The sequence below is a fragment of the Hippocampus zosterae genome, chromosome 2, assembly GCF_025434085.1.
Source record: "Hippocampus zosterae strain Florida chromosome 2, ASM2543408v3, whole genome shotgun sequence".
NCBI classification, from domain to species: Eukaryota; Metazoa; Chordata; class Actinopteri; order Syngnathiformes; family Syngnathidae; genus Hippocampus; species Hippocampus zosterae.
Genome location: NC_067452.1, coordinates 30,316,127 through 30,342,988, shown reverse-complemented (window position 1 = coordinate 30,342,988; position 26,862 = coordinate 30,316,127). Strand labels below are relative to the sequence as shown.

Genomic DNA, 26,862 nt, shown 5'->3' with positions numbered 1-26,862 from the left:
ACTTTTTTTGACTGGTGCGACTTATAGTACAAGCAATATGGTCATCAATAAGGTACTGAAAAAAAGAGACGCAGTTGGTGACACTGTTTGTGTAAAATGCCATTTCACCCATCACTGAACATGATCATGACCGTGATTGTTTTTTAGAGGTATTGGTGCAGCCATAGTGCTACGTTGATAAAACACTGGGCCTGTGTGTCCACTCTAGACAGGGAGTGGCCATCGTCTGCAAACCACAGTAACCTGCAAAGGCAAATACAACAATGATTGCCACTGGAGATCAAAGCATAAATAACTTGGACTTCATTTGAGTAAGATCCTGACTTCTTTCGTGAAATTAGGAGTTTGTCTTTTTTTTTAATCTTTACTCATTTCCATACATTAGACCATTTTCCATGAAATTATAACAGCTTTCTTTTCAGAGTGGCCCTTCCAGTTCTTTGATACAAAAGCCTTGAAAGAACATTCAATAATGGCTGACATGGTGTGCGGTGTGGAAACATGTGATGCATTCATTGTTGTACCTGACAGGCGCCGCTCGACTTTTGAGCACTTTATAGAGCTCCAGACCTTGGTAAGGAGACACTCGTCTGTCTCTGCCTCCCAGCATCAAAAGCACCGGAGCCTTGATCTAAATCAAATCACCACACATTCTGTCGTTTTTAACTTGTCGTCGGTCATCTTGCTCAGTATAGCTCGTTGTGTAGCAACAAAATAAACACACAAGGGGTCAGGGTTAGAGTTCTACTATAGCCCACGTGGCATGAGCATTGAGGTGTTGCGGTGACTCCACGTTTGACCAGGGAACAAATTATTTCTCTCTATATTACATATTTGTGTATCTCACCTGTGCAGCATGCATGATAGGCGACTTCTCCAACATGGCAGCCAATGCTTCTGCAGTAGGTGTCTGGTTGTAGGAGTACTGTAAGCCCACACAGGTGTAACGCCTGAGGGCGATCGGAGAGCGGGGGAACGGTGAAACAGTTCAAGTGATGAAAGTTGGGGAGCCAAAGTAAGCAGCCAGTCTCACCAGTCTACGATGTCGCTGGTGCCCAGCAAAGTGGCAGCGTTGATGACAGGGTTCCTGGCTGCACACACCTTGTAGAACTCTGGGTACTGAGCCACCAGGTGACAAGACAGGAAGCCGCCGTGGGAACCCCCGATTACAGCCACGCGACTGGCGTCAAGAGTCGTGTGGCTGTGCAACGCAGCGAGCACGGCCCTCTGGGAAAAGGACGGCAAGTAGATACGGTAGGTCGATACGGTAAGTAGGGAGGTAGGTGCTTACCTGGACATCTTGAACATCTTGGCTTCCAATGTGACCAATGAGGGAGAGAATGCTGTCTTGGCCAAAGCCTGTCGAGCCGCGGTAGTTTACTGTGAATAAAGAAGCAGAAGATGTCATTAAAGAATCTTTCTTACAAACAAGAGCAGTCAGAGAACACACAATAGCAAGGCTTCAAATATTCATCAGCTCATATGATAAAATAGAGTGACCAACTACCAGGCAGGCTCTGCATATCAGATAACAGGTCAAAATTGATGCCACATGATGTTTTGTTTTGTTCTTTTAATGACGTTTCAATTGTATTTGATGAGGCATCCTTGGAAGAATCCATTAGATTAAATAATTCTCATGAACACAAAAACTGAGTTAATCTTTCCAAATATGTGTGTGTGTGTGTGTGTGTGTATATATATATACAAATATATATATATATATACATATATATATACATATATATGTGTATAAAATGTGAATACACACACACACACACACACACACACACACACACACACATATATATATACAGTCTAAAAATACTGTTTTTTTTCCTACCCATTAGCACCGCAAAGCCAAGAGAGACAAGACCAGCAGTGGTGGTGTTCCACTCTGCGGCAAATTGGGAGTGTGGCCCACCTGTGGGAGACATTGTGCCTTAAACCACCAGAAGTAGTTTTTGGGGCAGCCTTTCAAGCAAAATCAATAATAATGAAATAAGGTCTTAGTGAAGTTCAATGAATCACTATGAGACCTACCATGGATGAAGACTACAAGCGGTGTCTGGGCTCCAGGGAGAGGTACACATGGTTGAACAAGGACTGCTCCAAACTTTAATCCAGCTAAAGACACGGGATTGGGACAAGCACTAAACTTTAAGCAGCGTCCCCTTAAAAAAAAAAAAATTAAAAGTTGCTGCTTTTGTGTGTGTTTGTCATTCTCACGATAATTTTGGTTCTCCTCTTCTGGTAGAGGTTCAACTTCCAGAACAGTCCACAGGAAGTCAAATGTCTGGATGGGCTCCTGAAGTTTGTGCCAAGTCACAGCTTCACCTACTGAAGGGAGGAAACCCACCAGCTACACAGACACATGCAAAACAGAACATTGTTAGAGTCATAAAGTCACACAGATTTGAGAAAGCAACTCCATTGGACCTCGTGATGCGGCACGTGAGTGTGTGTGCGTGTCCTAACCATGGTTGGGGGCGTGTTAGGGCTGGAACAACACACGACCATCAGGTCTTTCTGGATGGTCAGTAGCTTCCAGCTGCCATATATAGCATCAGGCAGGCCTAAAATGAGCGCAACGGGGGAAAAAAAAGAATTGTGAGACGAGATGCCACGTAAACACATAGTGTAAACTCAGCCGTGGCGAAAGTCTTTTACCACGAGAGAGGGAGACGACTTTCTTTGACCCTCTGTCCACTACGAAGAGATCCTGAAAGACGGGTTGAACAATGATGTCAAGAAGACGTAGACAGTCAGGACACTAAATCTAAGGGCCAAACTCAAGCAGTTCCATTGGGTAGAGAAAATATGTACCTTTAAGTAATGTTCTAATTTGTATGTGTTACTGTTTGTTTGTGTTTAAGTAATAGTTGTTTTGTAGTTTAAAATGACAGCAATAATAAACGCTAATATCTGTTAGCCCATCTGTGGTCTTATCAATTGCTTGCTAGCATTAAGCTGCACTTGTGCACTTGTCTTAATGTTAACTGTTCAAAAGTACAATTATAGGGCGCACTTATATGATGTTTGAACAAACAGCTTGAGGCAAGAACACCGCCTCTCATTTGGAAAACTGTTAGCGATCTTTCAAACTAAACTGCATGTCCAGGGAGGGTCGAACAGAGAGAAAACTAAAACCAAGTGGAAAGAGCACCGCAGCAAAACAAAAACACACCATCGAAAATAGGCACAGAGACTGGATGCCGATGCGACCGCTTTAATATGCGCAGAATTGATTTTTTAAAAATGACCAGTTAACTATTCAACATGGACATCGTTGAAAAACTCACGGGGAGTAAACTGAGTTTTGGTGACTTGACCAGAAGCTAAGAATAGACAATGCGACGCTCCTGAGGAAAATCCGAAAATAAGCGAGGATTAAAGACGAAGGAAAAAAAGGGTCATCTTCCAAGCTTAAAAATAATGTTTTACCTTGCGATTCTGACAGGCGCTACTGAACACAACTCTCTGACCATCTGCAGACCAACAGCTGAAGGGCAGGGCTTCATACACACCAGCAAAGCCATCTGGAGCAAATGCACATTTTCCAAAGGTATTTGATACACTAGCATGTACATATGAGACAGTGACTAATTGATGTGATTGCTGAGAAATCTCATAGGGCCAAAATGCGAAAGAATTCAACTCATCAAGGGCACTGAATATACAATCACATATGACAACATATCATAAAATGGACAGACAACAACAACAAAAAAGCCACATACCACTCTGAGGCCTATGGACAACATCCAAGAGTGTGGACGTTGTCCTACTCTTTAGGTCCAACTGTGGAAGATCAAGTACCTGGTAACTACTTGAACCGACATACGGTATGACACACACACACACACACGCGCACACACACACACACACACACACACACACATGTACAAAAGAAATGTGCAGTACGTGATGAAAGTACCTGCTGCAAACTGAGGCACTGACTGTGCGGCCCAAAAACCTGGCCCTGCAGGTAGACCAGCGTAGACCCATCTGGACTCAGCCTGGGACAGGACACTGAAAGGTTTTCCCCCGTCAAGCGTTCTGTTTTGGAAGATGTGCATTTTTGAGAACTGGAGGGTTATACTATGTACAGTATTTTATAAAAATCAGACTCCTCATACAAGTCCAAATTTGGTCATATCAAAAGGTTCATTCAGTTTGACATTTCTCATTCCTTTTTATGACATTCGCCGGAATCCTTGCATCTTCCACCACCATCACTTTTCAGTGGAACCCCCGCCCCAATAAAAAAAACATTTGTTGAGCCATTAACAGTGTATTGTCAAAGAGAGCAAGTCATTTTCAACATTTTGAATGATTATGACCTCGACCAAATTTGGAAAGAGCAGTGTTCCGTCGATATTTGTTTCGCAATACATGAACTAAATGCTGACTTAAGTGACTCACCACAATGACCATCCATGTGGAGCTGGAACAAAGCTGACCTGCAAGAGTTCAAAACTTACTGATGCACCCATCTTTGGTTTATTGGTCATTTTAAAGGTAAACACAACTTAACACGTAACATCTCACTAACCTGCGATTGGAGCAAAATTTGAGTCCCAATCTGAAGGGTTCATGGTACCAACCAATAAAAAACACAGACTGGCTTCCTGGAGCCCAGCAAACCTAGAGGAGATAAAGACAGACACACATATAATCACAACACACACAAAAAGCAAGCACAGGCAAGCCATGATTGCTGGAGAGAGAACTCTGTCTTCACCTGTCCTGGTGAGATGTCAGTGGGGATTCCCGACAACACATCCAATGATCCGCTGCGGAGGCTAACCACACAAATGACTGGAGTACACTTGTTGGTTAGAGCCTCGCCCCAGTCCTCACAGTATACATTCCTATCCTATTTGTACACATGCAAGATGGGATTAAATAGTTCATCTTTTTATATCCGTGTGTGTGTGTGTGTGTGTGTGTGTCAGAGACCTTCCCCCATGAAGACTCCTCATCTGTGTTTTTCATCTTTTCAGCTATGTAGAGAAGCTTGTTCTCACACTCTGACCATGACAGTCCGCCAAACTGAGCTAGGACAGACAACAAAATTAACACATTTGATGCTTCATTGCCACGATACTCTAACAAGCCATTGGACTAAATTCAAACTGTTTTTCTTTCAACACTAATTCCCCTTTGAGCTGACTTAAATTTGGAATATTTAATGAATTAATTTTTTGCGCCATTGCATCATCCATCCATCCATCTTCTACCGCTTATCCGGGGCCGGGTCACGGGGGCAACAGTTTTAGCAGGGAAGCCCAGACTTCCCTCTCCCTAGCTACTTCTTCCAGCTCTTCCCGGGGGATCCCGAGGCATTCCCAGGCCAGCTGGGTTTACGTCGTCTCTCCAGTGTGTCCTGGGTCTTCCTCAGGGTCTCCTCCCGGTGGGACATTCCCGGAACACCTCACCAGGGAGGCGTTCAGGAGGCATCCGAATCAGATGCCAAGCCACCTCATCTGGCTCCTCTCGATGTGGTGGAGAAGCGGCTCGACTCTGAGCCCCTCCCGGATGACCGAGCTTCTCACCTTATCTCTAAGAGAGAGCCTGGACATCCTGCGGAGAAAACTCATTTTGGCCGCTTGTATCCGGGATATCGTTCTTTCGGTCACGACCCATAGCTCGTGACCATAGATGAGGGTTGGAACTGAGAGCTTCGCCCTTTGGCTCAGCTCCTTCTTCACCACGACAGACCGATACAACGTCCGCATCACAGCAGACGCTGCACCGATCCGCCTGTCGATCTCTCGCTCCCTCCTGCCCTCACTCGTGAACAAGACCCCAAGATACTTAAAATCCTCCACTTGGGGCAAGATCTCCCTGCCGACCCAGAGGGGGCACTCCACCCTTTTCCGACTGAGGACCATGGTTTCAGATTTGGAGGTGCTGATTTTCATCCCAACCGCTACACACTCGGCTGCGAAACGCTCCAGTGAAAGTTGGAGAGCCCCGTTTGAAGGAGCCAACAGCACCAAAAGTAGGGATGCAATACTGAGGCCCCCAAAACGGACCCCCTCAACGCTTCGGCTGCACCTAGAAATTCTGTCCATAAAGGTTGTGAACAGAATCGGCGAAAAAGGGCAGCCTTGGCGAAGTCCTACCCCCACTGGAAACGATTCCGACTTACTGCCGGCAATGCGAACCAAACTCTGACATCGGTGGTATAGTGACCAAACAGCCCGTATCAGGGGGTTCGGTACCCCATACCCACGAAGCACCCACAGAACTCCCCGAGGGACACGGTCAAACGCCTTCTCCAAGTCCACAAAACACATGTAGACTGGTTGGGCGAATTCCCACATACCCTCGAGGACCATGCTAAGGGTGTAGAGCTGGTCCACTGTTCCACGGCCGGGACGAAAACCACACTGCTCCTCCTCAATCTGAGGCTCGACTTCCTGACGGACCCTCCTCTCCAGCACCCCTGAATAGACCTTACCAGGGAGGCTGAGGAGTGTGATCCCTCTGTAGTTGGAACACACCCTCCGGTCCCCCTTTTTAAAAAGAGGGACTACCACCCCGGTCTGCACATCCAGAGGCACTCTCCCCGTTGACCACACGATGTTGCAGAGGCGTGTCAACCAGGACAGCCCCACAACATCCAGAGCCTTGAGGAACTCCGGGCGGATCTCATCCACCCCCGGGGCCTTGCCACCGAGGAGCTTTTTAATCACATCAGTGACTTCAACCACAGAGATAGGAGAGCCCACCTCAGGGTCCTCAGACTCTGCTTCCTCCAAGGAAGACATGTTGGTGGAGTTGAGGAGGTCTTCGAAGTACTCTGCCCACCGGTTCACAACGTCCCGAGTCGAAGTCAGCAGTGCCCAATCCCCACTGTACACAGTGTTAGTGGTGCACTGAGCCGTCGGATGGTGGACCAGAAAAAAAAAGCCATCGGCTTCCATGGCCTGACCGAACTCTTCCCACGCTCTGGTTTTTGCCTTTGCGACCACCGAAGCTGCGTTCCGCTTGCCCAGTCGATACCCGTCAGCTGTCTCTGGGGTCACACAGGCCATAAAGGCTCGATAGGACTCCTTCTTCAGCTTGACGGCATCCCTTACTGCTCGTGTCCACCAGCGAGTACGAGGGTTGCCGCCACGACAGGCACCAACCACCTTACGGCCACAACTCAGATTGGCCGCCTCAACAATAGAGGCACGGAACATGGTCCACTCGGACTCAATGTCCCCCGTCTCCGCCGGAACATGGGAAAAGCTCTGTCGGAGGTGGGAGTTGAAACTCCTTATGACAGGGGATTCCGCCAGATGCTCCCAACAAACCCCCACAATACGTTTGGTCCCGCCAGGATGGACCGGCATCTTCCCCCACCATCGGAGCCTACTCACCACCAGGTGGTGATCAGTTGACAGCTCCGCCCCGCTCTTCACCCGAGTGTCCAAAACATGCGGCCGCAAATCCGATGATACAACCACAAGGTCGATCATCGAACTACGGCCTAGGCCAAGGGTGTCCTGGTGCCAGGTGCACATATGGACTCCCTTATGTTTGAAAAAGGTGTTCGTTATAGACAGTCCGTGACGAGCACAGAAGTCCAATAACAAAACACCACTTGAGTTCTAATCGGGGGGGGGTCGTTCCTCCCAATCACGCCCCTCCAGGTCTCACTGCCCGTCTCATTGCCCACGTGAGCATTGAAGTCCCCCAGCAGAACAAGGGAGTCCCCAGCAGGAGTACTCTCCAGCACACCCCCCAAGGAGTCCAAAAAGGGTGGGTATGTTGAGCTGCTGTTTGGTGCATATGCACAAACAACAGTCAGGACTCGTCCCCCCACCCGAAGGCGGAGGGAGGCAACCCTCTCGTCTACCGGTGTGAACCCCAATGTACAGGCACTGAGCCGGTGGGCAATGAGCATGAGAGTCCAACCCCTCTCGAGAGGACTGGTACCAGAACCCAGGCTGTGTGTGGAGGCAAGTCTGACTATATCCAGTCGGAACTTCTCTGCCTCACACACCAGCTCGGGCTCCTTCCCTGCCAGAGAGGTGACATTCCATGTCCCAAGAGATAGCTTCTGCAGCCGAGGATCGGACCGCCAGGGTCCCCGCCTTTGGCTGCCGCCCAGCTCGCATTGCACCCGACGCCTTTGACCCCTCCCACGGGTGGTGAGACCGTGAGAAGGGGGACACACGTTGCCTCTTCGGGCTGAGCGCGGCCGGGCCCCATGGGTGTAGGCCCGGCCAACAGGCACTCGCCAACGAGCCCCACCTCCAGGCCTGGCTCCAGAGGGGGGCCCCGGTGACCCGCGTCCGGGCACGGGAAACTGAGTACCATCGATTTTATTTTTCATAAGGGTCTTTGTGAGCCGTGCTTTGTCTGGTCCCTCACCTAGGACCTGTTTGCCATGGGTGAACCTGCCAGGGGCATAAAGCCCCAGACAACTTAGCTCCTAGGATCATTGGGACACACAAACCCCTCCACCACGGTAAGGTGACGGCTCACGGAGAGGCTTTTGCCATTCCAAAGGGTTTATTTACTGTCTAGAAATTATTTCAAGAAATATCCATCCATTTTCTTTACTTCTCATCAGCAAGTGCACTAGAGTGATTGTGTGGAAAGACAAGTCAGAAATAGAGTAAAAATCAAGGGAAGAGCGAATCATACTTGAGTTGACAAAATGGATGCTATGTTCTATATACAGTACATGTCTATTATTATACCATAAACTGCTATGAGATACTGCAGATAGAGAGCTAACTAGCTACAGTAGTTAGCATCTGTCTCACCATCATCGTACACGCCGCCATGTTTGTTGAGGGCAGTCAGGTTGAGGCATTTCCTAAGACCATGATGGTCCCAAATCTACAAAATTGCAAAGTGTTTAAGGACTCGTGGTTTGATAAACAAAATGTTCTAAGGTGACCATGTGACCTGCTCACCTCCAGCAGCTGGTGACCACCCGTGTCTCGGACCACAGCCCTCAAACCACCAATGGATGAAAGAGCACTAAGCAACCTACAAGGAAACAGATCCACATCCTTCATTCAAGTGCAAAGGTTTTTCACCCTTTTTTCCTCCAGTCATACGTGGGCGAAATTTTTTTTAACATTGATGTAAAAAGGTGAGGTGAGTCTCCACAGTCAGTAGTGTGCGTGTGTGTGTGTGTGTGTTCTTGTACTCATAACATTGTGAGGACTAGCATGAGTTTTTAACCAACAGAGTGAGGACATTTTGACGAAGTGAGGACATTTTGGCCGGTCCTCACTGTGCACAAGTGCAGGAATGTGTGTGTATGTGTGTGTGAGAGTGTGTGTATGTGTGTGTGTGAGAGTGTGTGTGTGTGTGCGAGTGTGTGTGTGTGTGAGTGTGAGAGTGTGTGTGTGTGTGAGAGTGTGCGTGTGAGAGTGTGCGTGTGAGAGAGGGCTCCCACCTCATTGGGAGGGGAGGGTTACACACACACACACACGTTCCAATTTTATTATTATTGGAACGATACAGAGAAGATTAGCATGGTCCCTATGGTTAAGGTCCTGCGCATTATACAGGTGCTCGGAAGGGCCTTTTTGTCCCCCCCGCGACGCTCGGGATCTCCGGAGCTTATGGTTCGAGGTGCGCCCTTGGGGTAGCCGGGCGCGGCGGGTCGACGGCCGCCGCCGGCCGGCTCCGACCGTGCCCATCGAGCAACGCGCCGTCGGACGAGGGCTCGGAACGCCCGGCGCGCATGCAAATTAGCCATGTGCGCGCGGGATTCGAAATGTGCGCACCTTTGCGTTGTCGTCCGAAATGAAAAATAAAATCATTTTATTCCCGCGACCCCCTAGTGAGGATCAAGCGGTTCAGAAGATAGATGAATGAATGAATGACACATACTCCCTAGTGCTGCTTCACACACACACACACACATCTATTTATTGATTCAACTAACTTCACACACCACATCTATTTCTTTTAAAACAAGCAAAATTGTAGGTTCTTCCTACTCGCGCACAGGTTCTTCCTTAGAGGAAGAAGGCGCAGGTGCTTCTCGCGGAGCGGCATCAAGCGTTTCCTTCGCCCGCTGCTCTGCCAGCCACAGGGCCATCGGTTTTCCCTCATAGAGTGTGCAGAAGGTTCGGAGAGTCTTCTTGGGCACTTTGCTCATGAAGGAAGTGTGACCGTACACCGCCTGTTGCGGGTGGCCACACTTTCCGCACTTTCTGGCTTTCCGCTCTGTCAACTGCTCCCGCCCCTCGGTCTGGTGTTTGCGTTGCCGCCACGCAGTGGTACGGGGATCTTTTGGCGGCAGCGCAGACAACTGCTTTTGCAGCCATGCTGAAATGTTCACCTCGCCGTCCTCCATACAATCTTCGTTTGATTGGCAGAAATAGCTGCCTTTGTAAAAAGCATGCCCCCCCGCCAAAGTACGAGCCTCGCCACACCACAGGCATTCCTGCCCAGGTTCGCTGCCCCATGTGAATTGTTCGTTGGTATCGAGTAGCTGCTGGTCCTGCAAGGCTCTGTTTTTCCTCCTGCGAACGGTACACCTGGCGGGCGTATCACCGCTGCCGTCGGGCTCGCCGATGGCACGGTACCTCCTCCTCCTCCTCCTCCTGCTCGTGATCAGACCACCGCACGCATCGCATTTTCCTCGGCACTCCATGCAAACGATGGGGGTGCTCGCGGTTGCGGCAGACGATGAACCGCTGACCCCTGCAAAAACATCAAGCAAAGTTGGGTGGGCTGGAGGTCTTCCACCAAAGCGAAATTGAGCATTGCTTAGCACTTACCTTGCTGCTCCATGGACGCCATGTCTGGTTGGTTGGCTGGCCGCTGAGAGAAATGAAGCCGAGTGCAAGAAGTGGGAGCTATTTATTTAAAGTGCATGGGTAGGGGGGAAGGTCAAGTGGTGCTTTTCAAGTGCTATCTCCCTCGATCGTTGGGGCAGCTGCCCTTGGTCGTTAGTTTGGGGGGGGGTGGCGGGGGGCCACCTCCCTCGGCCGTCGGAGCAGCGGGGCCGTCGTCGGGGGGTGCCGGAAGCAAACGACGCAGTCGGGGAGGGGCAGGCCGGGGCTGAGCGCACGGCGGTAAGCGTGGGGGTGCGGGTCCGCTCCGCGGGAGGTCACATCGAATCGTCATGTTAAGTACCAGTCGGTTGGGTGCCAAAACAAAGCAAGAGTGAGCAGTGACAACAACGAAGCAACAAGTGTGAAGGTGGCACGGGCTGCCAGGAAGCTGTCAAGAGCAGCTCTCAAAAAGAAGGAGCAAGTGGAGAGCTTGACACCCGCCCGACGCCGACATCTCAGGCCTGCCGAAAAGGGACGGGGAGACGGCAGAACATAAAGTGAGATCACCTTTCTGTCCGTGTCCTGGCTCCTCTTCTCTTCCAGCCACTCGTCCACCGTACGACCCTCCGCCATTGCGCAAAAGTGCTCGCTCCTGTAGCGGCTATGGCCATACTCCTTGGTTTTGGGGTTGCCGCAGCGCTTGCAGCGGAAATGAGCGACCTTCGGCGCCCTCACCCGGTGCGCGACCTCACACCCGATTAGGCCCCTCTTGCCGGACGGCGGAGTCGGGGCCGGCGCCGAAGTGGAGGCTCCGGGACTGGCAGAGGCGGACGGCAAAGGGGTGGAGGCGGCCGGCAAAGGCGTGGAGGCGGCCGGCAAAGGGGTGGAGCGCTCGCCTTGGGGCGCGGGCAGTGCCATGAAAAGATCTGGCAGGACGGGACCCCTGTGAGTCACCGCTGTACCGGAGCTATCCACCGGGTGCTCGAAAGCCGCCTCCCCCAGGGGCTGCTGATTCATCAGAGGCCTGGCCTCAGCCAGCGCGTCCGCAGTCGCCGCTTTACTGCTGGGGGCCGGGATCGCCACGCACATTGCTTGCGCGCTGTCGTGCTTGCTTCTCTGGCTGTGCCTGCAAAGAAAACAAACGAGGTTGGTTGGTCGGTTGGTTGGTGAAAAAGGCTCATCGTCTTTGGCGCGGCGGCGAGCGAGCCTTACGCACCACTGAGTAAGGGTCCGGTGGTTAACCGCAAAAAGGTGGACGGGGGCTGCGGCCAGGAGCTCTCTGGTCCTGCACAGGTCCCTGATCCGGCTGTAGTCACGCATGACCAGGCCCCAGCGACTGATGCGCACACCGGCGAGGCTGTGGCCCTGGGTGTGGATGTTGGACAGGTCCGAGAAGATGGCCTCCACAAGCCTGCTGGCACCTGGAGAGCGTGCCACTTCATTCCCCTTCCCGATAAAGAGACTGCGCAGAGACCGTGTCATGTTAGAGGACCAGATACTTGGCAAAGCCGCCGTCGGCCGGCGATGAAATTTCACTCGTACCGTTTGGCAGCCTCCATGCTCGGCACGTGGCGACCCTTGGAGTTCTTGAAGCGGCCCTGGACCATCGGCTTACGGCGCGGCGGGGGGGCCTGGGGAGGACCCTTGTCGTGGTCGGGAAGCTTCTCCCACAGGTCTTTTATCCGCGACACCTGAGACGGTTTCACGAAAGCGTTGACGCGCAGCTGCACCAGCGCGTCGGCCAGCCGGCAGACGTGCTGGTAGCCCCCTCGGCCGTCCGGTCCCACGACATCCTCCTCCTCCTTCTCCTCCTGAGTTCAATGAAGGGCTTGAGGCGCCGTACGCACGGCGGTGCGCGGAGACGGATCAAAATCGAGACCGAGGCTCAGACGTACCTCTTGCGCTCCCCGCTCCTGCCCCGGCTCATCTCCTTGGAGACCCTCGGTCAGTGCCGACATGGCCAACAGGCGGTGGAGTTCCAGCCCCTCGTCTTCCTCCTCCTCCTCCTCCTCCCCCCCCCCCCCCCCTCCTCCTCCTCCTCCTCCACCTTGTGTGCCTGCCCGTCCGTCACCTGGTCTTGCCAGTCGTCCCCGTGTTCCCCCTCTCCTCCCGGACAGGATTGGAGCACGGCGCCGGTCTGCGCTAGCAGGTACTCCACCCCGATGAGCTCCCCTTGAATGAAAGTCGGGGTCAGCGCTCGGCACGTCAGAGGATGCGTGAGAATCTCTCTTAATCTCACCCGTGTATTTCCCCGGCGGGGTGTAATTGCGCAAGGGGGAGGAGATCCGGCGCATCCGCACCACCTCCTGGAAGGCATCCACCACACGCGCGTTATAGCAGCGTACCTCCTCACTGCCGCCTCCCACCACGGCCGCCCTGCCCCTGTCCTCGTTCCACTGGGTCAAGCCCTCCAGCAGGTACACCTGAAAGTGGAGGGCGTTGGCCGATGTGCCTGCAGAGTGTCGGAAATGAGAAGGAATTCAGACTTTGGCAGGAACGCGTGGGCAATATACGCACACGCTTCTAACTCACCCGGAATGAATCGGCACTGATGGAGGTGGAAGGACTCCAGGGAGGAGGACCCCCGCGCGCAGCGGAACACCGGGAGCGTGACCCCGCCTTTCTTGACCTCCCCGGTTTTGGTGTAGAGGGCCACACCCGGCGGGTCCTGGATGCAGCGCATGTGGCGACGCTGCGTCCTCCAGATCTCCGTCATACGCTCCCGGTAGATGAGAGGGTTGCCCATCGTGTCCTTGGCATCCCAAAAGTGGTCAAGCACCTCCTGGACTAGCCTCTCGGTCTCCTCCGCCCCCCTGGTGCGGCGGCGACAATGTCGCTCCAGCTCCTTGGGCTTCAGGGTGATGTGGCCGCCGCCCTGCGCTGCCTGCTTGGCCGCCCTCAGCCTCTCGAGGTCTCGCTCATCCCACTCGAACATGGCCGAGGCGAGCCGGGCCATGAAGGGCCCATAGAGGAGGTGCGCGTCCGTACTGACGCCCCTGGCAATGCGACGCATGAGGTGCCACACGTCGAGGCGGACCACCAACCGGTCCCACTGGCCAAAGGTGTCATGGATCTGCCAGTGCAAGCGGACTTTTCCATCAGACACCACAAGGGGGGTGGGGGGACAAGTAAAATAAATGGAATAAAATCGAATAAAACCGCCTACTTTGCTCTTCCCGGCGACGGAGCAACAGTCACGGTCGACGTACAACACCTCCGGGGGTGGCTTTCCCGCGTCCCCGTACCGCCGGACCAGTCCGTCCGCCATGGCCGAAAGGCCCTCTCCCTCCGCGGCCGTGAGCACGGACATGAGCACCTGCCCGTACTCATTGCCCACGTTGGTCACCCAGGCGGCCGTCCCGGCGGATTCCCCTGCCAGCTTCTTGGTCAACTGCGGGTGAGAGGGCAACCCCCGTGTCATTTCAAGTGATTAATGAACTGTGACTTCATGTGATTGATGAACTGCGCACCTTCTTGGTGGAGTCCATCTTCAGGATGTTTCCAAAGATGGAGGTGAGACGGCCCTTGTTGTCCTCCAGGCGGGGGAGCACGTCCCTCACGTAGGCCGCGAGGAACCAGGGCACGAGGGGGAGCGAGCGCATGGGCGGGATTTCGTCCCGCCCGCTGACCGGGACACCCAGCTGCGTGAGGATGGACAGGTAGCTGGTGCACCTGGCCATCCACTCCTCACTGTGGATCTCCGTCAGCACACGGCGCAACTGGGTGGCACTGTTGCCCAGCGAGCGCGCCCTCATCAGAGAGATGACCGCTTTGTCGCAAGCCAGCCTAAAGAGGTGAGGAGAGAGGGGGGGAATCCTCAGTGCCGCACGCAAAACGGCCGACCGGCTCTTCGCCACTTACTGGTAAGTCATGATTGCCGGGAAAAGCAACTGCTTGGAGATGTGCAGTTGCTTCCGGATGCTCTTATCCCAGGCCGAGATCTTCTTGTTGCACTTGAGGCACTCGAGGCTCTCTGTGCCCATGAAGTACCAGCCCCTCAGATCCAGCACCCGGCGAACGGTCCTGTACAGCCCCCCCCCGGTCAGGCGGTCGTGGCCGCATTTGGAATCGGGGCAGGCCAGTTTCACCCCCCACATCTTGTACGGCGCCCACAAGAAGAAACTCGAGTGGAAGAACTGCCTGTTTGAAGCGGGGGGCTGCGTTAAATAGGCGGGCGGGCTCGGGGGCTCCCACCACAGCTTGAGGTTGGTGGTGAGGACCGCTCTGCCACCGGCCGTTCTCTCGAACAGCGCTCGGCCTACCCACGCGTGCTCGCTCTCGGGTAGTGTGTTGAGCCAGCCCTTTGGGAGCACGCTCTGCTTTGGCGCCGGCAGCTGTGGCACCGTGTCGCCACGGGCCCAGACCAAGGGGGGAGGGCGAGTTGCAGGGACGGGCGATGTGACGGCAGACGAAGTGGAAGCCTGGGACGACGACGCTGGCGCAACGCGAGATGAAATAAAGTCACTTCTCACTCTCTTTTTTTTGTCTGTGCGTTTTTTTTTACAACTGACACCATAAAGTCACTCACGCTGCTGAGACTCCACCTCTATGACAGCTGCAAGGACGTCGTCGTCCGATGGCTCAGGCCGTGCCGACACCCGCTCACTTTTGACCGACACCCGCTCACTTTGGACTGTACAGAGATGCAAATTGGCACAATCATGCGGCCGTTCGAGGTCAGTCGTTGGAGATACAGAGATGCAAATTGGCACAATACGGGGCCGTTGGGACCCATGAGTCGTTTACCTGGATGAGGGCTTTTGTAATTTGCCTCATTGTCTCTCCCAACGATGTAGGAGTTCAGGGTGTGGAAGAATGAGCCAGCCAGACCAGGTTTCCCTGCGCGTATACGACAAACATACCTACACACAGAAACCACCAACAAAAAAAAATACACGCGTTAAGCAATGTCAAGTTTTCACCTTCCCATACATAAACGCTATTTACGCTCGATGCCGCTCATCAGCTGACTCATAGAGAGAACGGTAGGTTTCGTCGGGGAAATGTCCCATTCTCAGCGGTTGCTCATCCAGCTCCCTGACCAACGGTGCTCCCATGACCATCAGCCGATGCCGCACGACAGCGGCCATCTCCGGGAAGACGTGCGCGTACAATGCCAGGGAATCTTTATTCGTCGCCAGGGGTGACTGCGACGTGTCGCCGTTGTCGCGCTCCTTCTGGTGGGAAGCCACGACCATGGCACAGTAGCCCACATCGTTCTCAAGGAGCCATTTGAATGTTTGGCCCCGGTACTGGCCAAACTGGAGCGTCATCTCGCTGAGCACCAGTTGCCAGCACTCGGGGTCTCCGCCGCCTTTAACGATGCGGGCCACGGCCTCCTCCTTCACCACGGAAGCGCTCTTGCAGGTGGTAGCTGCGGGTTTCGCTCTATAACAATAAATAAGGTGTATTAGCCTACTTTGACACTTTTGAAATGAAAGCGTGGACGCACCTACCTGTGTGCTTGGGCCAGCTTTGTTGCCTGAGCCGTGCACTGCAGCCGTAAGTGCTTCATGCCGGGCGACATCAACACAAAGTTGGGCTTGAAATCCATTGCCTACCACACACACACCAGTTAGTCCCCCCCCCTCAATTATACATATCAGGTTAAAAAAAAAAGAGTAAAATGTGTCCGACTGAGGTAATTGCTACATATGTGACTTTTCTTTTTTTTAAGCCATCGCATTCTCACACACACTAGTATGCCCCCCCCCCCTCAATTATATATGCCCCCCACGCAATTATACATATCAGGGCAAAAAATGCTTGAAAAATGTGTTCGGCTCGGGTTATTTGCGATATATGTGGCCTTTCTTTTTTTGAAATCCATCGCATTCATTCGCGCATGAAAAAAACACCTCCTCCTTTTTATTTACTTTTCAAACAGGTACACAGGTAACGTGTTCGGCTGGGGTAATTGTCTCGTCTTCTCCTCGAAAGTATTCCAGCGATATATATTAGGAGTGTTGAAGTTACATGCCCGCGATTACAACTTTGGGAGCGGGGAGAGAGCAGAAAATGAAAATACAGTAACGGAACATACGTTCGCCAATTTTTTTACTGTATATTTTTTTTACTGTATATTCACGGACCGAAACGAAACAGACATACCCGAACGAAGCTGAAAGAGTATTCAAGCAAACTTACCAGAAGGTGTTCAGGTGAGTTCGACGCCTGGAAATCTCGAACAAATGTGAAGAATGAATCGCGGGGCGAACAAATGCGAAGAATGAATCGCGGGCCGAGGAAAAGTGGGGAGGACCCGTCGATGGGTCTGTCGACCAATGGGAGGGGAGCGTGTGCGTCGTAACGGTCATTTACGTCGGCGATTGGCTGAGGGCTGACTTGCGATTTGAACCAACCACAGAGCGACATGGTCGCCCGAACATGGCTCTGCTGTAGGCGCAAGGATGACACGCAAATTCGTGAAGCGTTCCTTCTTTTTCAATTAATTTAATATCAATTAAGTGAGGACATTTTGGCCGGTCCTCACTTTGACACAAGTGCAGGAATGTGTGTGTGTGTGTGTGTGTCTGTGTGTGTGCGTGTACTCATGACATTGTGAGGACCGGCATGAGTTTTTAACCAACAGAGTGAGGACATTTTGACGAAGCGAGGACTTTTTTTTTGGCCGGTCCTCACTGTGCCACAAGTGCAGGAATGTGTGTGTGTGTCTGTGTGTTCTTGTACTTATGACATTGTGAGGTCCGGCATGAGTTTTTAACCAAGAGTGAGGACATTTTGACGAAGCGAGGACTTTTTTTTTTTTGGGCCGGTCCTCACTGTGCCACAAGTGCAGGAATGTGTGTGTGTGTCTGTGTGTTCTTGTACTTATGACATTGTGAGGACCGGCATGAGTTTTTAACCAAGAGTGAGGACATTTTGACGAAGCGAGGACTTTTTTTTTTTTGGCCGGTCCTCACTGTGCCACAAGTGCAGGAATGTGTGTGTGTGTGTCTGTGTGTTCTTGTACTTATGACATTTTGAGGACCGGCATGAGTTTTTAACCAAGAGTGAGGACATTTTGACGAAGCGAGGACATTTTGGCCGGTCCTCACTGTGCCACAAGTGCAGGAATGTGTGTATGTGTGTGTGTACTCATAACATTGTGATGACCGGCATGAGTTTTTAACCAACAGAGTGAGGACATTTTGACGAAGCGAGGACATTTTGGCCGGTCCTCACTGTGCCACAAGTGCAGGAATGTGTGTGTGTGTGCGTGTACTCATAACATTGTGAGGACCGGCATTAGTTTTTAACCAAGAGTGAGGACATTTTGACGAAGCGAGGACTTTTTTTTTGGCCGGTCCTCACTGTGCCACAAGTGCAGGAATATGTGTGTGTGTCTGTGTTCTTGTACTTATGACATTGTGAGGACCGGCATGAGTTTTTAACCAACAGAGTGAGGACATTTTGACGAAGCGAGGACTTTTTTTTTTTTGGCCGGTCCTCACTGTGCCACAAGTGCAGGAATGTGTGTGTGTGTGTCTGTGTGTTCTTGTACTTATGACATTGTGAGGACCGGCATGAGTTTTTAACCAACAGAGTGAGGACATTTTGACGAAGCGAGGACATTTTGGCCGGTCCTCACTGTGCCACAAGTGCAGGAATGTGTGTGTGTGCGTGTACTCATAACATTGTGAGGACCGGCATGAGTTTTTAACCAACAGAGTGAGGACATTTTGACGAAGCGAGGACATTTTTTGGGGGGGCCGGTCCTCACTGTGCCACAAGTGCAGGAATATGTGTGTGTGTCTGTGTTCTTGTACTTATGACATTGTGAGGACCGGCATGAGTTTTTAACCAACAGAGTGAGGACATTTTGACGAAGCGAGGACTTTTTTTTTTTTGGCCGGTCCTCACTGTGCCACAAGTGCAGGAATGTGTGTGTGTGTGTCTGTGTGTTCTTGTACTTATGACATTGTGAGGACCGGCATGAGTTTTTAACCAACAGAGTGAGGACATTTTGACGAAGCGAGGACATTTTGGCCGGTCCTCACTGTGCCACAAGTGCAGGAATGTGTGTGTGTGCGTGTACTCATAACATTGTGAGGACCGGCATGAGTTTTTAACCAACAGAGTGAGGACATTTTGACGAAGCGAGGACATTTTTTGGGGGGGCCGGTCCTCACTGTGCCACAAGTACAGGAATGTGTGTATGTGTGTGTGGGCTCTTGTACTCATAACATTGTGAGGACCGGCATGAGTTTTTAACCAACAGAGTGAGGACATTTTGACGAAGCGAGGACATTTTGGCCGGTCCTCACTGTGCCACAAGTGCAGGAATGTGTGTGTGTGTGTGTGCGTGTACTCATAACATTGTGATGACCGGCATGAGTTTTTAACCAACAGAGTGAGGACATTTTGACGAAGCGAGGACATTTTTGGCCGGTCCTCATTGTGCCACAAGTGCAGGAATGTGTGTGTGTGTGTGTGTGTGTGTGTGTGTGTGTGTGTGTGTGTGTGTGTGTGTGTGTGTTTGTGTGTTTGTGCGAATGCGCGCCGGTAAGGGTAGATCCCGGGAGGTCAGTTGATCGAAAAGTAGATCTTCAATCCAAAAAGTTTGGGCACCCCTGCCTTACAACAAGCAGTTAAAATCACGAGTACAATGTTAAGAACAACATCAAATAATGAGAAAAAATAATTGAGGCTGGATTTGAAATGTGTTAATGAGTCTGAATTACGAAGGTCAGCTGGGAGTGAGTTCCAAAGCTGGGGAGTAGAGCGACTGAAGGCTCTATTTCCCATGGTGACGAGGTGAGCAGGGGGGACAGAGAGGAGGACAGAGGAGGAGGAACGAAGAGAGCGGACAGGCGTAGGAATATGGATGAGGTCAGATAGGTATGGAGGGACTAGGTTATGAATGGATTTGAATGTGAGGAGCAGGATTTTATATTGAATGCGGTGTAAAATGGGGAGCCACGAGATGTTGGAGGACAGGTGTAATATGGTCTACCCTCTCCCCTATCCTCTTCTTCATCTCCTCCTCTCTCCCTACCGTCCAAGGGTTGGATATTTCTCTTCTCTCCCTTCCACATACCTCCACTGCTGTTTCCACCATTATGTTCGCCAGCTCCGTCCACCCACTCTCCTTTACCCGTCCTTCCTTGTTCAACTCCTCCAGTTTCTCTCTTATCCTCTCCTCATATTCTCTTTTCTTCTCCACTTACAACACCTCCCACTTCGCTTGCACCATTCTCCTTTGGATCCTCTCTTCTGTCCAGGTCTGCTGTATGTGTCTCTTCTCCCTCCCCCTTCTCTAAACTGCAGCGCGCACGTGTATATGTGTGTGTGTGTGTGTGTGTGTGTGTGTGTAACCCTCCCCTCCCAATGAGGTGGGAGCCCCCCACACGTTCCAATTTTATTATTATTGGAACGATACAGAGAAGATTAGCATGGTCCCTATGGTTTTAGGGGCCATGCTAATCATAAATCTACAATGCTAATCTATCCAATTTTCTTATTTCTGCGTATCCTGTCAATTTTTGCAGACAACATCACAACAATAACCCCCACCCGGACAACAGGCCGTCTCCTTTATTTGACTGCACTGTGTCACTGGAGGCCTAATGCAAGCATGCATGAGGCACTTCCTCCCTCTCTCTGGCTACATTCATGGGTGGGTGGGGGAAAGCAAGAAGGCGAGGCCATTTTGGCTGGTCCAATGGCGCTCGTCTGGCTACAAACGTATTTGCATAGTCTGCAAGACAACCAATCAGATTTATGCGTATGGCTTATCTGTCATTTCCTGTTTTTGCAGTTAGTTTTCTGTGCATTTCTGCTTATTTACTCAACATCACAACAATAACCCCCACCCGGGCAACAGGCCGTCTCCTTTATTTGACTGCACTGTGTCACTGGAGGCCTAATGCAAGCATGCATGAGGCACTTCCTCCCTCTCTCTGGCTACATTCATGGTGGGTGGGGGAAAGCAAGAAGGCGAGGCCATTTTGGCTGGTCCAATGGCGCTCGTCTGGCTACAAACGTATTTGCATAGTCTGCAAGACAACCAATCAGATTTATGCGTATGGCTTATCTGTCATTTCCTGTTTTTGCAGTTAGTTTTCTGTGCATTTCTGCTTATTTACTCAACATCACAACAATAACCCCCACCCGGGCAACAGGCCGTCTCCTTTATTTGACTGCACTGTGTCACTGGAGGCCTAATGCAAGCATGCATGAGGCACTTCCTCCCTCTCTCTGGCTACATTCATGGTGGGTGGGGGAAAGCAAGAAGGCGAGGCCATTTTGGCTGGTCCAATGGCGCTCGTCTGGCTACAAACGTATTTGCATAGTCTGCAAGACAACCAATCAGATTTATGCGTATGGCTTATCTGTCATTTCCTGTTTTTGCAGTTCGTTTTCTGTGCATTTCTGCTTATTTACTCAACTTCTGCATATACCAGCGCAATGCTATCCTTCACCTTTTTTCGGAGGGGCCATGCTCATCTTTTGAAACTGCAGGATGATTCTGTTTGGCACCTGAACTGTACGATATGGTGCCAGGGCAGCCCTTCATATACGGCACTTTTTCCACTACTTATTGCGTAGCTTCGGCTTCGCATATACTAAAATTGGAACGATACAGAGAAGATTAGCATGGCCCCTGCGCAAGGATGACACGCAAATTCGTGAAGCGTTCCTTCTTTTTCAATTAATTTAATATCAATTAAGTGAGGACATTTTGGCCGGTCCTCACTTTGACACAAGTGCAGGAATGTGTGTGTGTGTGTGTGTGTGTGTGTGTCTGTGTGTGCGTGTACTCATTACATTGTGAGGACCGGCATGAGTTTTTAACCAACAGAGTGAGGACATTTTGACGAAGCGAGGACTTTTTTTTTTTGGGCCGGTCCTCACTGTGCCACAAGTGCAGGAATGTGTGTGTGTGTGTGTGTGTCTGTGTGTTCTTGTACTTATGACATTGTGAGGACCGGCATGAGTTTTTAACCAACAGAGTGAGGACATTTTGACGAAGCGAGGACTTTTTTTTTTGGCCGGTCCTCACTGTGCCACAAGTGCAGGAATGTGTGTGTGTGTGTCTGTGTGTTCTTGTACTTATGACATTGTGAGGACCGGCATGAGTTTTTAACCAACAGAGTGAGGACATTTTGACGAAGCGAGGACTTTTTTTTTTGGCCGGTCCTCACTGTGCCACAAGTGCAGGAATGTGTGTGTGTGTGTCTGTGTGTTCTTGTACTTATGACATTGTGAGGACCGGCATGAGTTTTTAACCAACAGAGTGAGGACATTTTGACGAAGCGAGGACTTTTTTTTTTTGGCCGGTCCTCACTGTGCCACAAGTGCAGGAATGTGTGTGTGTGTGTGTCTGTGTGTGTCTGTGTGTTCTTGTACTTATGACATTGTGAGGACCGGCATGAGTTTTTAACCAACAGAGTGAGGACATTTTGACGAAGCGAGGACATTTTAGGCCGGTCCTCATTGTGCCACAAGTGCAGGAATGTGTGTGTGTGTGTGTGTTCTTGTACTTATGACATTGTGAGGACCGGCATGAGTTTTTAACCAACAGAGTGAGGACATTTTGACGAAGCGAGGACATTTTAGGCCGGTCCTCATTGTGCCACAAGTGCAGGAATGTGTGTGTGTGTGTGTGTTCTTGTACTTATGACATTGTGAGGACCGGCATGAGTTTTTAACCAAGAGTGAGGACATTTTGACGAAGCGAGGACTTTTTTTTTGGCCGGTCCTCACTGTGCCACAAGTGCAGGAATGTGTGTGTGTGTGCGTGTACTCATAACATTGTGATGACCGGCATGAGTTTTTAACCAACAGAGTGAGGACATTTTGACGAAGCGAGGACATTTTTTGGGGGGGCCGGTCCTCACTGTGCCACAAGTGCAGGAATGTGTGTATGTGTGTGTGGGCTCTTGTACTCATAACATTGTGAGGACCGGCATGAGTTTTTAACCAACAGAGTGAGGACATTTTGACGAAGCGAGGACTTTTTTTTGGCCGGTCCTCACTGTGCCACAAGTGCAGGAATGTGTGTGTGTGTGTGTCTGTGTGTTCTTGTACTTTTGACATTGTGAGGACCGGCATGAGTTTTTAACCAACAGAGTGAGGACATTTTGACGAAGCGAGGACATTTTTGGCCGGTCCTCATTGTGCCACAAGTGCAGGAATGTGTGTGTGTGTGTTCTTGTACTTATGACATTGTGAGGACCGGCATGAGTTTTTAACCAAGAGTGAGGACATTTTGACGAAGCGAGGACTTTTTTTGGCCGGTCCTCACTGTGCCACAAGTGCAGGAATGTGTGTGTGTGCGTGTGTTCTTGTACTTATGACATTGTGAGGACCGGCATGAGTTTTTAACCAAGAGTGAGGACATTTTGACGAAGCGAGGACTTTTTTTTTTTGGCCGGTCCTCACTGTGCCACAAGTGCAGGAATGTGTGTGTGTGTGTGTGTTCTTGTACTTATGACATTGTGAGGACCGGCATGAGTTTTTAACCAACAGAGTGAGGACATTTTGACGAAGCGAGGACTTTTTTTGGGCCGGTCCTCACTGTGCCACAAGTGCAGGAATGTGTGTGTGTGCGTGTACTCATAACATTGTGAGGACCGGCATGAGTTTTTAACCAACAGTGAGGACATTTTGACGAAGCGAGGACTTTTTTTTTTTGGCCGGTCCTCACTGTGCCACAAGTGCAGGAATGTGTGTGTGTGTGCGTGTACTCATAACATTGTGATGACCGGCATGAGTTTTTAACCAACAGAGTGAGGACATTTTGACGAAGCGAGGACTTTTTTTTGGCCGGTCCTCACTGTGCCACAAGTGCAGGAATGTGTGTGTGTGTGCGTGTACTCATAACATTGTGATGACCGGCATGAGTTTTTAACCAACAGAGTGAGGACATTTTGACGAAGCGAGGACTTTTTTTTGGCCGGTCCTCACTGTGCCACAAGTGCAGGAATGTGTGTGTGTGTGTGTGTTCTTGTACTTATGACATTGTGAGGACCGGCATGAGTTTTTAACCAACAGAGTGAGGACATTTTGACGAAGCGAGGACTTTTTTTGGCCGGTCCTCACTGTGCCACAAGTGCAGGAATGTGTGTGTGTGCGTGTGTTCTTGTACTTATGACATTGTGAGGACCGGCATGAGTTTTTAACCAAGAGTGAGGACATTTTGACGAAGCGAGGACTTTTTTTTTTTGGCCGGTCCTCACTGTGCCACAAGTGCAGGAATGTGTGTGTGTGTGTGTGTTCTTGTACTTATGACATTGTGAGGACCGGCATGAGTTTTTAACCAACAGAGTGAGGACATTTTGACGAAGCGAGGACTTTTTTTTGGCCGGTCCTCACTGTGCCACAAGTGCAGGAATGTGTGTGTGTGCGTGTACTCATAACATTGTGAGGACCGGCATGAGTTTTTAACCAACAGTGAGGACATTTTGACGAAGCGAGGACATTTTTTGGGGGGGCCGGTCCTCACTGTGCCACAAGTGCAGGAATGTGTGTATGTGTGTGTGGGCTCTTGTACTCATAACATTGTGAGGACCGGCATGAGTTTTTAACCAACAGTGAGGACATTTTGACGAAGCGAGGACATTTTGGCCGGTCCTCACTGTGCCACAAGTGCAGGAATGTGTGTGTGTGTGCGTGTACTCATGACATTGTGAGGACCGGCATGAGTTTTTAACCAACAGAGTGAGGACATTTTGACGAAGCGAGGACTTTTTTTTGGCCGGTCCTCACTGTGCCACAAGTGCAGGAATGTGTGTGTGTGTGTCTGTGTGTTCTTGTACTTATGACATTGTGAGGACCGGCATGAGTTTTTAACCAAGAGTGAGGACATTTTGACGAAGCGAGGACTTTTTTTGGCCGGTCCTCACTGTGCCACAAGTGCAGGAATGTGTGTGTGTGTGTCTGTGTGTTCTTGTACTCATGACATTGTGAGGACCGGCATGAGTTTTTAACCAAGAGTGAGGACATTTTGACGAAGCGAGGACCTTTTTTTTGGCCGGTCCTCACTGTGCCACAAGTGCAGGAATGTGTGTGTGTGTGTGTCTGTGTGTTTTTGTACTTATGACATTGTGAGGACCGGCATGAGTTTTTAACCAACAGTGAGGACATTTTGACGAAGCGAGGACTTTTTTTTTTTGGCCGGTCCTCACTGTGCCACAAGTGCAGGAATGTGTGTGTGTGTGCGTGTACTCATAACATTGTGATGACCGGCATGAGTTTTTAACCAACAGAGTGAGGACATTTTGACGAAGCGAGGACATTTTGGGGGGGGGGGCCGGTCCTCACTGTGCCACAAGTGCAGGAATATGTATGTGTGTGCGTGTACTCATAACATTGTGATGACCGGCATGAGTTTTTAACCAACAGAGTGAGGACATTTTGACGAAGCGAGGACTTTTTTTTGCGTGCGTGCGTGCGTGCGTGCGTGTGTGCGTGCGTGCGTGCGTGCGTGCGTGTGTGTGTGTACTGACTCTCCAGACAGGGGTACACATGGTCCTGGCGGGAGGACTGTCTTGATGTTCTGCTTGTTTCCAGGGGCTGAGATCAGAGTCCATTGTTGCGTGTAACAAAGTCTGGATGCTCTCACCGCATCAGTCTGACTCCACCCTGAAAATGGATGTCAAACAATTAGTGCACCAGTTTGACCAGAAGTGAAGAGTGAACAAAATGTTGCTTCATCTACTCTCCTAGGAAAACTTTCTGTAAAATACAAACACAAGTAAACTCCATGATGAAAAGTCATCGTTTGTCATACCATCCATAGCCAAGGTTTCGTGAAATAAAATGCACATACACATTGTCATGAGCTTACCAAACACATTCATAACACAAGCATGAACAAGTCTAAATAAAACTGCTATTTAGAAGGGTGAAGAATGAAGATAATTTTGCGTCGTGATTTTTAGCTTTGATTTGAATGAATGCACCATCAATTGCAGTTTGTAATCGATTGTAAACGATTGATCACTCTGATTGACTGTTTGATCACTCTGATTGACTGTTAGCCAGCAAATGCATGAGAGCAAAGTAGACTACAAGTGTAAGATAACATACAAAAGCAAGAGAATAGATCATAAAATGGCAGTATCAAGTATATAAATCAGCATGTATTGTATTGTATTGTATTGTATTGTAAATTAAGCTCAACAAAACATTGCTTTTCACCTAGACTTGATCCTGCATATATTATGAGTGTGTTCATCAAGTGTCTGAATGTGTGCATTTTATTATATAAAACACTGACTGTGGATGGTCAGACTTCTCGGTTTCAGGGAGTGGGTATTATTACTAGGACGTGAATGTACATGTGCGCAATGTACAAGTGTGCGTCAATACTGGTGCCCATGCTTGAGTGTACAGGTAGTACCATTCGTTCTTGTTCCTCGTTCAAGTCAATTACAACTTTATTGTTAAATGCGTTGCGACCTATTTCACAAATTTTCGCCCCTCCCCATTCGAGTTCATTGCGTGCCGTCCGTAACCTCAGACTGTCAGTCCGTCGGAAAAATCGGTACCGTACCGTCATACCCTGGTGAGGACGCCCAGGTAATGAGGCGACGATATAGAGTGAATGTACCTGCATTCACTGTGATGAGACGAATGCCTTCTTCATGCTGTTGTTCGCGCACTTCAGCACAAACCGGCGCGGGGAGAGAACTGACTTCTCCGTACACCTTCGTAACTTGTCTGGCCTCCATGGACTCCGGGTGGGACTACAAACGTCACACGAAACAACAGAACTTGAACAATGTTTCACGTTTGCACACATCGGGCGGCCGCAGACAGAAACAGTCGACAGGCTCGGTACAACTATGTTGACTTGTAGAAATTAAAGGGCAAAAATTCATTCGCATTATCCACTGGCGTTTCTATCGACACTTGATTCCAACGGCTCCATGTTTACTTGACTAGCGGACTGTACCATCCTCGTCCATTCTGAGGGGTGTCAGAACGAAGAGATGCACCACAGGGTGCGAGAAGAGAAATTCTTGCCTAACTGTAAATTATTCGACTGTCCATTAGCTTCGATTCAATATAAATGATAAACAGATCAACATTACCGGCGTGAATAGAATCAAGATTTCTTATCACTAATTGATTGCAACAAAAATGATAATATACAAAAAAGTAA

The 26,862-nt window shown here is 50.3% G+C and overlaps 2 protein-coding genes, 2 long non-coding RNA genes and 1 other non-coding gene across 12 annotated transcripts; 2 read left to right on the top strand and 3 right to left on the bottom strand.

Annotated features, from left to right (window-relative positions):
* Positions 1–78: 78 nt before the first annotated feature.
* zgc:136971 (S9 family peptidase) lies at positions 79–26,676 on the bottom strand. The gene is made up of 21 exons (XM_052059444.1): positions 26,308–26,676; positions 25,202–25,337; positions 8,925–9,000; positions 8,772–8,847; positions 4,963–5,060; positions 4,745–4,879; positions 4,556–4,647; positions 4,426–4,463; positions 3,938–4,059; positions 3,741–3,801; positions 3,445–3,539; positions 2,671–2,722; positions 2,479–2,576; positions 2,230–2,362; positions 2,044–2,127; positions 1,844–1,924; positions 1,292–1,380; positions 1,034–1,227; positions 848–950; positions 525–631; positions 79–243 (listed from the first exon to the last, which is right to left on the bottom strand). Exons 1-21 carry the CDS (start codon positions 26,426–26,428, stop codon positions 144–146), a joined length of 2,091 nt encoding a protein of 696 aa, XP_051915404.1. The 5' UTR covers positions 26,429–26,676; the 3' UTR covers positions 79–143.
* Positions 10,084–16,404, bottom strand: LOC127596645 (uncharacterized). The gene is made up of 15 exons (XM_052059396.1): positions 16,205–16,404; positions 15,696–16,136; positions 15,495–15,610; positions 15,277–15,381; positions 14,610–15,183; positions 14,219–14,534; positions 13,915–14,139; positions 13,281–13,821; positions 12,988–13,200; positions 12,796–12,920; positions 12,644–12,757; positions 12,291–12,559; positions 11,965–12,210; positions 10,752–11,874; positions 10,084–10,674 (listed from the first exon to the last, which is right to left on the bottom strand). Exons 1-14 carry the CDS (start codon positions 16,300–16,302, stop codon positions 11,097–11,099), a joined length of 4,161 nt encoding a protein of 1,386 aa, XP_051915356.1. The 5' UTR covers positions 16,303–16,404; the 3' UTR covers positions 10,084–10,674; positions 10,752–11,096.
* On the bottom strand, positions 17,297–25,191 carry LOC127596752 (uncharacterized). Of its 2 annotated transcripts, none has more exons than XR_007961536.1 (2): positions 24,716–25,191; positions 17,297–17,645 (listed from the first exon to the last, which is right to left on the bottom strand). It is a non-coding gene; the product is annotated as an uncharacterized LOC127596752 (long non-coding RNA). The 2 variants fall into 2 exon arrangements; XR_007961537.1 differs by lacking the exon at positions 24,716–25,191 and adding an exon at positions 21,731–22,060.
* Positions 21,294–21,399, top strand: LOC127596899 (U6 spliceosomal RNA). The gene has a single exon (XR_007961588.1). It is a non-coding gene; the product is annotated as a U6 spliceosomal RNA (small nuclear RNA).
* Positions 21,648–24,033, top strand: LOC127596756 (uncharacterized). Of its 7 annotated transcripts, none has more exons than XR_007961544.1 (4): positions 21,648–21,773; positions 22,339–22,479; positions 22,886–23,008; positions 23,677–23,758. It is a non-coding gene; the product is annotated as an uncharacterized LOC127596756 (long non-coding RNA). The 7 variants fall into 7 exon arrangements; XR_007961543.1 differs by lacking the exons at positions 21,648–21,773; positions 23,677–23,758 and adding exons at positions 21,790–21,915; positions 23,949–24,033 and having other exon boundaries at positions 22,886–23,020; XR_007961546.1 differs by lacking the exons at positions 21,648–21,773; positions 23,677–23,758 and adding exons at positions 21,790–21,915; positions 23,949–24,030.
* Positions 26,677–26,862: the final 186 nt, after the last annotated feature.

What these genes read in the sequence shown, in the direction of transcription:
- LOC127596645 (XM_052059396.1), bottom strand. Translation starts at nt 16,302, where the DNA reads ATGGATTTCAAGCCCAACTTTGTGTTGATGTCGCCCGGCATGAAGCAC. An exon ending in TCAGTGCCGATTCATTCCGG is followed by an intron (nt 13,201 to 13,280) that starts GTGAGTTAGAAG and finishes GACACTCTGCAG; the next exon opens with GCACATCGGCCAACGCCCTC. An exon ending in CGGACGGGCAGGCACACAAG is followed by an intron (nt 12,758 to 12,795) that starts GTGGAGGAGGAG and finishes GGGGGGGGGGAG; the next exon opens with GAGGAGGAGGAGGAGGAAGA.
- zgc:136971 (XM_052059444.1), bottom strand. Translation starts at nt 26,428, where the DNA reads ATGGAGGCCAGACAAGTTACGAAGGTGTACGGAGAAGTCAGTTCTCTC. An exon ending in TGGCGGCGTGTACGATGATG is followed by an intron (nt 5,061 to 8,771) that starts GTGAGACAGATG and finishes TGTCTGTCCTAG; the next exon opens with CTCAGTTTGGCGGACTGTCA. An exon ending in CTATCATGCATGCTGCACAG is followed by an intron (nt 632 to 847) that starts GTGAGATACACA and finishes GATTTGATTTAG; the next exon opens with ATCAAGGCTCCGGTGCTTTT.